This window comes from Hydra vulgaris, chromosome 10 (assembly GCF_038396675.1).
Source record: "Hydra vulgaris chromosome 10, alternate assembly HydraT2T_AEP".
Classification (NCBI taxonomy): domain Eukaryota; kingdom Metazoa; phylum Cnidaria; class Hydrozoa; order Anthoathecata; family Hydridae; genus Hydra; species Hydra vulgaris.
Genome location: NC_088929.1, coordinates 32,299,302 through 32,313,474, shown reverse-complemented (window position 1 = coordinate 32,313,474; position 14,173 = coordinate 32,299,302). Strand labels below are relative to the sequence as shown.

At 29.3% G+C, this 14,173-nt stretch overlaps 1 protein-coding gene across 1 annotated transcript in view; it reads right to left on the bottom strand.

Annotated features, from left to right (window-relative positions):
- Window positions 1–353: 353 nt before the first annotated feature.
- LOC100212805 (glycogen debranching enzyme) overlaps window positions 354–14,173 on the bottom strand; it is a 73,831-nt gene continuing 60,011 nt past the window's right edge. The window contains exon 24 of the mRNA XM_065807817.1: window positions 354–628. Within this exon, the coding sequence (XP_065663889.1) occupies window positions 371–628 (258 nt within the window). The 3' untranslated portion in view covers window positions 354–370. The remainder of the gene's footprint in view (window positions 629–14,173) is intronic.

Sequence of the window (14,173 nt, the reverse complement as noted above, 5' to 3'; positions counted from 1 at the left end):
TAGTTTTTATTTATTTTTAATATTAGTATATAGTATCTAACTATAGTATTGTATAGAGTAATTTTTTTAAAGAATATATATTAGTAATAATATAAAATATACTTATATATCTAATTATAATAATATCATAAATATATGTGACATAATAATTTTTATCAACAATAATGATAAAAATAACAACAATAATGTTATAATATTAAGAATAATAGTATTAATAATAATAATAATAATAATAATAACAATAATAATAGTAATATATAAACATTTATAATAGTTTTGTAAATAAGAAAATACTTAATTGAAAATAATCAAAATTAATGAAGAATATAAAAAGATTGAAAACATCGCCTAAATCAAAAAATATCATAAATCATTGTTGGTCAATATCGTACAAAACTTCTAATATAGATGCCATTGACCAGGCTTGGGTAGGGCAGCTATGATGGCATAATTCACCATTTTTATTAGTTAACTCAGGTAGCCCAGCCCAATCTGAGTGTAATAATTCACGTTTATGGTTTGATAAAATCTCGTATATTCTTTGTCTAACATCTTCCAATGGTTTCATTGATTTTTTAGCAAATATCCACTTCGCTCTTAGAAAAGGACCAAGGACCCATACCCATTCCTTAAAAAAAAAAATTATTAAATATATATATACATATATATATATATATATATATATATATATATATATATATATATATATATATATATATATATAACTTTCTAAATTATATATACAACTTTCTAAATTATATATACAACTTTCTAAATTATATATATAACTTTCTAGTCTTCTTGAAGTTTATGGAAATTAGCAAGATTTAGACTATATAAGCTGCCCGATTGAACAACGCAATAATTATATGTGAAACTGTATGTGCCAGATGGCAGTCAAATAATATAGAGGTACAATAGCACTTATCTTTATTATTATTGCCTTTCAAAAATCTATTCAAGTATTATATTCAATCATAATTAGGGCATTCAATACCGGTATACCGAAAACCGGTATCCCGGTTTACCGGCCATCTTTCTATTACCGATACCGAGTTCTCAATACCGGTATATACCGGTATTTCAATTATTTTTTTCATCGCACAGAAACTGTTCCATTAGACTTCGTGCGTGTTTTGACACAGACATTTTAAGAGAGTTATAAGCATGAAAATATCACAGAAAAAAACTTTGATTATAAAAATGGATAACAAAAAAAATTTTCACTTTGTTTTTTGTAACTTTGTTGTGTTGTGCTTCATTTGATTTGTTTTATATATATTTGCAAATATAACAACATCAAATAAAGACAAAGAATAGATTTAAAAAGAATAAATATTTAACACAAACGTATTCATAGGCAAGATAAAAAAACCTAAAAACATCTCTATATAATATAAAGACATAACTAGATCTCTATTACAGATTTAGTTATGTTTTTTTATTTATATATTATAGAGATGTTATATTTTTTTTCATGTTTTAAATCTTGTCTGATATTTGATATTTCGTAATCACTGGTTGCGATTGCGAAATGATGTGTATATATATGTGTAGTTTATATTATTTTTGTTTATGATTCGCAGTCAGTTTAAGTATAACACATTTAACGAAATAAAATATAATATAATGAAAAGTTCATATAATTCAATATGTAATTCATATAATTATATTAAATTCATATAAGTTTATATCTTTATCTTCATTTTTATAAATTTTTAATATTTATTTATTTTGTATTTCAATATTATTTTTCATATTTTGCAAATTATAGTATTCAAAAACGTGCTGCCATGGCTGATAAACCAAAAGTATTTGAAGATTTTAAAAAAGGACTTCAGGATAAAAACTGTGGAATTACTTTTTGCGCGAAAAGTCTAGAGCTGCAGCAAAATGTAAAAAATGTGCTAGAGAAATGAAGACCTGTGGTGGCTCAACTAGTGGACTCCATACACATTTAAGGACTTCTCACCAAATAAATTTATTGAAACGTTATCAAGTTGAAGTTTCAACTTCGCCATCTACTGCTGGTGTTTCGACTACGCCTGATTTGCAACTCGTTAGGCCCAGAAATAAAATTACAACTTTTTACACGAAAAACGAAGCCGAAGATACACTGCCAAATGTTTTAGCTAAAATGACGGCCACCGATGGCTTGCCATTCAGAGTTTTATAACATCTAATGAGCTAAGAAAATCGCTGGTAGCTCGAGGTTTTGATGTGCCAAAATCATCTGAATCCATTCGCCAAATAGTTATGAAATATGCTACTAAAATTCGAAATTCAATAATAGAAGAATTATCTGAACTTCAACGTCAAGGAAATCGATTTAGTCTTACGTTTGACGAGTGGACTTCGGTAAAAAATAGAAGTTATTTGAACATTAATGTTCATTCTCGAAATAGATTTTGGAATTTGGGTTTAGCAAGAGTTAATGGACATTTCCCAGCAGAAATGTGTGTTAAGTTAATTGAAAACATACTGAAATAACACAACTTAAAAATTGATCGCGATATTGTATGTATTACCATAGATGGTGCTTCGGTTATGAAGAAAGTAGGCCGATTAATGTCCATCGACCAACGACTTTGTCTAACCCATGGAATCCATTTGGCTGTGGTTGACGTCTTGTATAAAATAACAGTTGTGGAATCGACAGATGATTATTTTGAATCTGGAACAGCTTACTTTTCATGCTAGAGCGTTTTTATAAACTAAAAAATTTTATTCAAAAAGCCCTGATTGACTTAAACTCGAGTATTAATTTTACGGAATCTGAATTAGAATTGATATTATCAACAGTTTCTATGTTGTTACCAGTGAAATTGGCTGTAGAGGCTTTATGTCGGAGAGACGCTAATCTACTATCAGCTGATGCTACCCTGGCATTTATGCTGCAAAATTTAGGCGTGGGACCATTAAGTAACAATATGAAGACCTCCTTAATTAAAAGAATAAAAGAAAGACGCACAAATTTATCTTATCTCAAACAATATCTTCATAAAGGAGATCAAGCCCAAAATAATTTTGGTTCAGATATCATATTTGATCGGCTAACTAAAACTGCTTTGGTAAATTTAATTGTGCATCTTATCCAGCGGCTCTCATCCGTACAAACTGAAACTACAGCATTCCCTACAGAAACAGGTGATGACGGAGATACCATAATGTGCGAAGACGAACCTTTGAGCTTGACATTAAAGGAGCAGCTAGACATCGTCATAAATAATGAGATGAAAATGAAAACAGTACCAAAAACAAAGCGAAATATTAACGATTTGACTAAAATGGTACGAAAAGAACTTTCTATATTTGAGGAATACGGTACACGTGGTACCAACTTGATGTTGGTCTATATTTTATTATATTTTATACGATTATCTTTTAACTATTCCCCCAACGAGCGTAGAAGCTGAATGGGCTTTCTCTTCATCGGGAATGCTATGTACGAAAATTCGATCATCTTTAAATGACGAAACTTTAAATAATTTATGTTTGTTGCGGGCCTATTTTAATAATAAATAACTTTTTTATGTTTTTTGTTTCAAATTAATTAATTATATATATTATTTTAACTTAAAAAATAAAGTTTTCGAACCGTTTAACTGTTGCTTTGGGTTTTACTTAATTTTTTTTTGAGTAATTGTAAATACCGGTATTAATACCGGTATTTCGGTTTTCACTTAACCTAATACCGAAAAACCGGTATTCCATTTTTGGTCCGGTATTGGATGCCCTAACCATAATGTCCTATAAGAAAAGTGCTTCTACCACTGAAAGAAAAAAGACGATCTGGATAAAGAATCTCGTAGGATTTTATGAGTCACATAGAAAAAGAAGAACTGTTCTACTAGAAAAACAACCACTGCAAGATGACAGCAGGATACCAGTTAAAATCCAAATTGTTGGTCGCTATCTGTTCCTGGAAGAACGCAACAAAGGGAGATAAGAACACAAAGCAAATTCAGAAAGAAGTAACATTTACAAATTTAAGTCCTTCACGCAAAACTGGATCATGTGCTGAAAACGTATGATAGATGTGTAAAACAAAGAAAATATGATACATTGGATGAAGTTTTTGATATCATAAAAAAAGATGGTGAATGGCTCTGCAGTGAGGACAAAAGATTGTATCTTCTTCAGATTAAAAGTAAAGAACAGGTCGGGTATACAACTGGGAAGGCTGTTAGTTCAAAAACCATCCATCTATTCAAAAAAAAAAAAAAATGTCCTTAAAGCCTACTTCAACAACAGTAATAGCAACAACATCAACTTCTAAATCCGAGTCTGAGACTCAATTAAAAGAATATCAAGTGTCTGAAGATTTAGAAGAACAGTCCACAAGTACAAACAAGAACTACAGCAAATCCGAAACTGCAACCAAATTAGTAACATTCTCAAAGTTATCAACCGAGAAAGCAACAACCATTTGTCGACAGTTATCTCAAGATAGGATCAACATTCACACAACTCCAGTCTGGTATATTCAGATCACACTCCGCGCATGTTTTACAGTATAAAAGAATAAAAATTAAAACATTCAGAATGTTTTTAGAAACATTTTAGTCTTTTAATTTACGTTTTTGTGGTTTTTTAAAAAAACAATACATTAATTCAGTTTCCTCAATTAAATTAATGCTTATTTTTATAATTTTGTCAAATTAGATGTCATACAGTAGTTAGGTGCGGTTTTTTATACAAAAACAGTAAGTTTTAAGACCTTTATTATAGGTATATTAGAGCGCGACAAATCAACGAACGTGTTAAAAAAAAGACTTTTACTTATGCAAACGTTGGCGTTTGTTTAAAATTTTTCAAAACAAAAGCCTTACTTCAGCAATTTTCTTTCCAAATAATTAAGCGATTAATAGTTTTTTGTTTAAAAAGCACATATTTACAAATAAAAAACATTTAGCTACTAAAGGTCTAAACCCATTTTCAACAACTTTAAAAGAAACCACGCTAAAACTACTTTCTTCATTAGAAACAAGGACGTTTAACTTATAATTTGGACGTATAGATGGACGTTTAACTTATAGTTTAAAAGCCAAGATATGCGCGCTAGCAATTGTTAAAAATAACAATAGCCAAACAATAGGAAACATTTGCGTCACGTGGAAATACGATTATACATCGATATTATCATAGTCATAATAACACATAGTGTGGCCAGTTGGGCAGTTTTCACAAGATTCTTTTGTTTTTTTTTACAATAAAAATTGAAAATTTGAATTAATGTTGAAAATAGTTTATTTATCGTGCCCAGACTACCAATAAGTGCACAAAAATCTAAATAATGGCAAACTTTGGAGAGGTACAGTCCATTGATTCTCTTATATTAGATCTAGAATTAGACGTTTGTTTTGAAAATAGTAAGTTTCTTAATGATGTCGATGCTCTTCTTACAGAAACTGAGAATGGAAGCGTTTCAAACAACTTTAACTGCCAGCAGTGTGTGAAAAAATGGAAATCAGAGAAAGGACTTAAACGCCACATAACAACACATCACTCTAAGATTGACTCTTTAACACTGCAAACAAATACAACAACTGATATTAGGCGTGCGTGAACTGCAGACGAGTTCATAACTTTCATTTTAAAAAGCATTAAATTTGTGCAAAACGATCTCCGCTACCTTCCATATATCAGATATGAGCTTTCAAAGTACAGTTTCTCTGAAGATGATGCAAAGCATTCATTTGATCTAATAAATGAACTTATTGAAAATTTTAATGGTAATGCGGAAGTTTTTTATCCACAATTTTACAAAGTTGCTGGTCAGAAAGATTTTATGAAAAATCTCACAGATAAAACCTCAACTCTTGTAGGATATGACCTTGCAAATCACATTTTGGCTCACTTGACTAAGTCTTAAAATGCCACCTCAGTTGAAATTAAGTTTACAGATAAAGAAAAAAATTCAATTGAATATTTGGGTGAGTATGTATTTAGTACTTTTTATCGAAGGATACGTTATTCGAAAAGTTGGCAAACCAGATTTTGTCAAGAAACACTCTCAATTCTGTTGGCTGGAAAAATTGTAGAAAATGATTCTAATTATTTTAATGAGTATAATCATGATACTAATAAAAAATTTACTAGTTTAAAAAATCGAGGTGCTCTTTGATCTATATCTTCTGATACTTTGTCACTATTTAAAATAGCAGAAATAGCATTCAGAAAATCAACAAAATTTTAAGTAAAAATATTGACTGCAGCAAGATGACTGCAGAGTTACTTCAAGATGTTGGGGTTTTATTTCACTTCTCAAAAATTTGCGATGTTTCTTCTACCAAAGTATCTAAAGAAATGTCTCTCAATCTTCTAGACCATCTTTTAACTCTTTATATTCGTGTTTGCTCATTTTCCTATTCAAAGGACCTTGTAAACTTGCATAAAATCAAGTCTAAGAACAAAAGAACAAATTCATTAAAAAAGAAATCAAGAAAGGAACTTTGAACTCCACTGAATAGTTTAGATAAAAAATAGACATTAGAAAAGGTCATTTTCATAGCGACAAATGTCATTAAAAACATATTCTTGCATAGGAACTATATTGCAACATGATGGAGAGATAGAATGATTAATAAAGTGAAACCAAATGAAAGTAAGTTTTTATATTAAGTATTAAATGTTTTATAATTAAAACTAGTTTAGTTTATTTTTTTATTTAGTTATTTATTTTCACTATTTTGTTAAAATTATTTTATTAAAATAATTTTGAAATAAATAATGTTAAGAATTTTATTTTAGCCTCTTTATTCTTTGTAACACAACTTCATTTAAGAGTCACTTTTCAGCCTCCTAGATAATTTTAAAGGTTAACAATGTACCTTAATCTTTTTATCTCACTATTTTCAAGAAGGTTTCCTAAGTCTCGAATACTAAAAAATAGTATTCAAGACTTGGGAACCCTTCTTGCAAATACTACGGACAAATGTATGTGTGTATATATATATATATATATATATATATATATATATATATATATATATATATATATATATATATATATATACACACACACACACACACAATTATTTTATACAAATAATGCTTTTACAAGGTTTGTGGGTATGAAAATAGCCGTTTTTAATTTCCTTCTTTTGATGAATTTATTTTTTGTTCCAATTTCGGCGTGGTAATTTCGCTTTGGTAAAGGTCTTTGGTTCAGGATTACTATCAAGACTATTAGTTCCTATAATTGGTTTGAAAGTACATTGGTTTCTTATTGTATTGTTATTATACCCAACATCATGTAAAGATGGGTTATCCATTCTTCTTCCAATGGCTCGTTGTTGGCCAAAATAATTTTCTAATGAATCTTGACATAGCCATTCAGTTAAAACATATTGGACACCCATATTTAAAAGGTATTTAATTAAATCAATAACTGAGTAAACAGTAATATTGATCCCTTCATATGTTTGCCAAGATAAAAACATATTTCCCCAATCAGCCTTAGTAAAATTTCCAGGTCTTTGATCTATAGACAATTTCCAATCTTCAAAATATTTTAAAAAGACTTTAGTCAACCATAATAGCCTTTCATCATTCATCAAATAAAATGGCTTGGAAAAACAGTGCTAACAGATGAACTAAGTACTTGAACTGCTAATCTTACATTCATTTTGGAAAATGGGCTTAACCTAATGTGTTCTAAGGAGAGACTTGGGCAAGTGTGAAGGCCACAGTTTAGATCTTCATAAAATAATTCAGATATGTGGTTTCACAAAATGTGATTATCAGTATTCCACATATATCTTCCTTTACCTGATGCAGAATGAAAAAGGCAATTTCGAGCAGTCTTTATCAAATGTGGAGGATCAGCAAATTTATTTTTAATGCAATAGATACACTTAACGTTTGTGTTAATATCTTGTTCTTCTATCATATAAAAATGCATGCTAAAAAATTTGTGATTGCATGAGGCACCACCGTTGTAGCAATTACTTTAAGATTGCATGAAAGCTCTAAAATACTGACAGCCTTCCAAAATAAGGGGAATAATTGAATAGCTTGGATGTTTGTTGTAGCAAAGTTTGCAAAACTATATTTAAAAGGGTTTACAATACCTCTCACAAGAAAAACAAAGATATGTGTTGCATATTCAAGTATTTGCTGCTCATCCCAAAATAGCTTCATAAATGAAGTGACTGTCCTTTAAGTTTTTGATATGATTGAAACCAAGTCTTTGTGTAGGTTATTACTGACAAGATGAGAGGATTTACTTAATTCCTTTTGCATTTCTTTTATGTTCTCTTTTAGCAATTTATTTTCTAAACGATAATTTTGTAGGGTTAATTTTACACATTCTGGTACAGTTTTAGAAATTGGAGCTCTAAGTTTAGCTGGAATAAGTAATTTATCACTATTTTTTTGAAAATATATTTTTTCTTGAGACTGAAGACATTGACATGCCTTACAAATTTCATCCTTAGTAATAATAACTTTGCATGAAAGAGATCAGATATGTTTTGTTTGATTTAAAGCTAAAGAATAACTATTAAATAATTCAAACATTTTAGGTATAACATGAATAAGATATCCATAAGAACCAACTGATTTATTTGTAATACCAGGGCATACCATATATGATAACAAAATTAAAATAAGGTTAGAAATAGTTGTATTGAACATCGATCTTTTTAAATGCAAGTATATTTCATGATTATCTGGTAGAAGTCATAAAAATATACAAATAGTAAATGATAGGCTATCATCAATGTAAATTTCTTACTTCGGAACAGTGTGAACATCATCCATCTTACTCAATTTAAAAAAAGTTTTGATAGCATTTATATCCCAGTCAAGTTTTTGAAAGCTATTACGTTTAACCAATTCCTTAAAAGGCTTATATGACTTACTATTAATTGCTTCATATGATATAGAAGGAAAAGCTGATCTCTTTAGGGATATATAAAAAGCTGATCCTCCTGCTTGGGAATAAGCAAACATGAACAAGGGCATTGCAATGAAAAGTTTTTAACTGGAAGATTTAATGTAGGTAGTGAACCAGGCTTTTTAGGAGTACTTTCACCAGGAGTAGTTTTAGTTGGATTGACGTTAGCCTCGTAATGCTTTTTGCAAATAAAAACTTTTTTTATTTTATTTGGGTCTTTAGGCTTTCGTCAATCACTCTATCTTTAGTTATAATGTGTATAAATTTTTTTCTCCATTCTTTGTTGAAATCATCATCGGTGGATGGTATCTTAAAAAGTGAAACACCTTTATTTCTTCGAGAAGTACCACAACCGAAAATGGAACAATTAGCACCAGGTATTTGCGAATACCAAGGATAAATCAACAACTTTTTTGTAAATATTATTCTTAAACTCTTTGTTTACAAACAGTGTGCACTAGTTAGTAGACTGGGTTCTAAAAAAACACTAACAATAAGATAAACAAAACTGTTCTTCAACTGGCTAGACTATGTATTTTATGACTATGAAATGATAACTGTCTCATTTATCTAATTAAATAAAAAAACTTTATTATGTAAAGTATTGGGGTTAATATATTTTACTATTTTGTTAAAAATATTCTATATATTCGATCACCCTTGTAACTCCTCTATATAACAAAACTATATAACAAAACTTTATAATTTATAACTATATAACAAAAAGTTTTTAAGTCATGATTATTCTAGAATTCTACTTGTAAAAAAAAATTCAAATACCGAAAAAATATCAAAACAAAGTTGTGAGACAAAAAACGATTGGATTATTGTCAAAAAAGAGAAGCTTAAATTTTTAAAAGATAAGCGAAATCTAAATGTAGGGAATAATAGTTGCCAACAATATCTAGTTCAATTTATAAATGATCTATATGATCTACAACATGTAGGAAATTCTTTTTACTTTACAATATTCATTTTAGTGTACTTCATATTGCATTTTTACAAAAATATTATTTTGACATCAAATTTTTTTTACAAATAAGTTATTATTAAACAAAGCTTTCAAATCAATTTAAATATTTACTATCACGCGAGACATTCTTAATTACATAAAATGCATTAATATTTCCCAAAAGTTAGTGTTTTACGGGTAATAAAATGTTTACTAAAAGAAGTTTGCAAAGCAAAAATGTCGACTAAATATTGGTTTATTTTGTAAAGTTATTTCAAAAAATGACGCAAAAAATTCCAACCCGCATAGAATTTTAGTAACTGGCAGCGTCTTTGATCTAATAAACATCCATCTATTCAAACGTCCAAGTTAGAACAAAGAAAGTAATTACATTTTAGCATGGTTTTTGCATGCGTTTACAACAGCATGCAAAACTATAGTTAAAATGACTGCATTTGCAATTAGTTAAAAAAAAACCATGCTTTAGCACTCTTCAATAGCGTGTTTTTTTTTCTTCTTATTTTCCTTAACCCTTTTACTACGAAAGCGGCCAAAAATAAAAAATTATTTATACCATTAAAATTTTCCGGTTAAATCTACTATAATTTTTCAGAAAATCCGTAAAATGCTTTGTTTACGAAAGCTGCATTGCTGCAAACCTAAATTCTTACTTTAATAACTATTATCAATAACTGGAATTTTAATGCAAAAAATATTTAAAAATAGACAGTTCAGTTTACATAGTTAATAAATATAATGTATTTAAATCTTCTTTTTTTAGCAAAATAACATGACTGTTTTAATTTTATGTAAAAAAAGGTTGCAGTCGCAAATATAATAAAATAAGAAAAAACATTTAGTATTTTTTATTAAAATAACAACATCAGTTTGTTAAATAGTTACATCATTATTTGAACTTAATTAGTTCAACTAAATAATAACAACTAACTTAAAATATTTTGTTTCATAAATTTTTACAGTTTAAAAATAGAACATAATTTTTATAGTTAAAAGTTTTAAATAATACAAGAACACTGCTTTAAAATTTTATTTGTTTGTTATTAGTATGAAAAGTTAGTTATTTCCTAGTTAATCTCCATACTCTATTTCAGCATGGTATGATTTAAAGCATGGTGATGTACAAAAGCATGGTGATGCACAAAAACCTGGACATAAAGGGCAAATGGTCTTGACATCCCTTCGAACACCTTACTTAGAACATACACGACATCTTGCCTGTGGCTTTTTCCAAGTTGTAGTAGTAACTAATGTGTCAGGAAAATGTCTCTCTTTAAGTCTTGATGGAGCATCCCCAATTTCTCTTTCTTTTATAAAATCAACTGAATTGATATCATCAAATACCAAAGATACAGCAAAATCATGTTGAAACTTTAAGAGTTTAGTGTTGGGATAATTTTTCTTGTATAAGATGTAACTATTTAACAAGGCAATATGCAGCAAATGAAATGTTAACTCTTTATACCATTTCATACTTTTTTTGGCAATTAAATAAGGTTTTAACATTTGATCGTGTTTGTCAATTGAACCCATATTATAGTTGTATTCTACAATACATCTTGGTTTTGTGTTCACTGAGAGAGGAGGTCATCATGTTGACTACTAAGCATATATATCCCCACCACGTCCCTGGTAGTACCGCGCTCAACTTGTTTCTCCGCGCAGCGGCCTTGTTCGTCAAGGTTCGTGTTTCGGAGTTATAGAGTTGAGAGAGGGTTATAACCACAATTAAGTAGCCTCCTCATCTGTAGTGGCCTTCTGGGCCTTGGGGAGGTGAAATAACAAAAAAAAAAAAAAAAAAAAAAAAAAAAATATAAATATCTTTTTTATCTTTGTACTTTAAACATAGAAGTGGGCTAAAGTGAAATACAGCAGTTTCTTTAGTCAGAACATTTGGTTTATTAGTGGAAATCGATTTTGGTAAACTAGTGGAAATCGATTTGATCAAGTTGTTCCACATGCTGTTGTTCCATGGTGGTGAAGAAAGTGGAAAAGCTTACATGAAGAATACCGATTATCCATCTAAATAGTATAACCTTTATTCAGAAGTGGCAACATCATGTATACAACAATTTTTTCAGTATTATTAAAGCTTTAACATTCTTCTGGTAGTTGAATATCAATAGCATCATTTGGACTTTGTTTTCCGGTATAAATTCTGAAGCGATACATGTATCCAGAATCTTCACATAAGCAAAATAGTTTTATTCCAAATCTGGCTCTTTTAAGAAGAAGATATTGTTTAAAGAGTAGTCTATCTTTCCATAGTAACAAATACTCTTCTACTGCAATACATTAATTTGGGGCATAAACACTTTGAAATTTTTGAAAAAATCCTTTATAACTGGTCGTAACTTGTATAATCTATCTTGATTTGGATCATTAGGGTTTGATAAATTTCAGTTTGTTTTCATTTATATGAAAAAATTTCAATAGTGAATTTTTTTTTTTTTTTTTTTTTTTTTTGTTATTCACCTCCTCAAGGCCGAGAAGGCCACTACAGATGAGGAAGGCTACTTATTAGTGGTTATAACCCTCTCTCAACTCTATAACTCCGAAACACGAACCTTAGGGAACAAGGCCGCTGCGCGGAGAAACAAGTTGAGCGCGGTACTACCAGGGACGTGGTGGGGATCGAACTCGGAACCTCTCGCCTATGAAGCGAGCGCTTTACCACTACACCACTACCGAATTAAAGCGACTATGAGACATAACTTTATTAAACAGGTGTTTGAAGTATTTTATCAGCTGACCAATACAAATGTGTAGCAGGTTTATGAACTAAACCCAAAATTAAGATTAAACATAGAAACTTTTTTATTTCAGAAAGAGTTGTTGGATTCCAAAAACAAACATAGGAGTGTCTTGGTATATTTCTGCGGGTTTCAATATATTGCTGAGCAAAAAGTTTGAACAATCAAATGATATCATCATTTATCAGTAACAAATAATTTATTGGTCTAGAGTCAGTAATCTCAACATTAAACCCAGGTTGACCTAGAAATTTTAAAGAAATATCTGGCAGACATTTCTTTAAAAAACATCCGTAAATATTTTAATAGAAATACCAATTAGAGCAACAGGCAATAACAAATAATAAAACTAACATTATAAGAAAGTCTATGTAACACTGCCAGAATATTGCGGCATGGTATTATTTTTATTTTCAAGCGCCAGAAATAGTCAGCACAATTTATATGGTGATAGTTAAAGGGTGAAGTAAAGTAATGTTTGCATATTAAAAATGGTTTTAAAAGTTTTAAAAGTTTTGCTAAAAAATACATAATCTAATTAAATATATAAAATTATTATGTTTATTATAGTTTTAATTTTTTTGTGTGCGTTTAACAACACCAATAATATGATATTTTTATTAACTTATTATTAAATACTCAATATGCTATTATTATTTTGAAAGATTTTAAAAATGTCAAAACAACTAAGCATCTTTTCAATGTTAAAGAAAGATGGTACAGTGGAGCATATCATTAAACCCAAAAGAGATTTTGAAGAGAGAGAGAGAGACTAAGCATGCATAAAAAAAAAGTGCAATGATGTTGGGAAAATTAGATATATGAACAAAAGGTATTGAATTTATGTTTTGGGACACTCTAAATGAATTGCAATAAAAAACACGAGCAACGCTGGATTCATATTGACAAATCAAATGAGTATTTCTCTTGTTGGGTTTGCCAAAAGTATCCAAATATTAGCAATGCAACCAATTCAGTAACAATGGGATGTAAATTTTGGAAAAGAACATACTTGTTACGCCACAATAAAGATGATAGCATAAAGTTTGTATTTTTAAATATCGAGAGAATCTTTACAATATAGCTCCAAGTCTTGAGAAACTGTATTGACATAAGCCTAAAAAACCACGGATAATCACCAAGAAAATTTGAACAGACTTTTTCAGATATCATATTTTGTTAAGAGGATCTTCCATTAAAAAAATTTTAGTTGATGCCAATGGTATATTAAATGCAATAGAATTTGTTTAAAAAAATTTAACAATAGAAAAAATGGATCAAGATATATATATTTAAACAATATCTATGCAAAAACTGAAAATGTTAACTTTGATGGTGCATCTGTAATGTCTGGCAATAAAGCTGGTGTTTAAACTAAAATACGAAACCTCAGAATAGTATATACCCATTGCGTGGTGCATAGATGAGGACTTTTTGTGTTAGACCCAATACAGTTTGATATTTATTTAACGATGTTTGGTGACAATATCAATAGTTTATTTTATTTTTACTAATTGTTGGGAGATTGAGGAATATTCATTGGTTAGC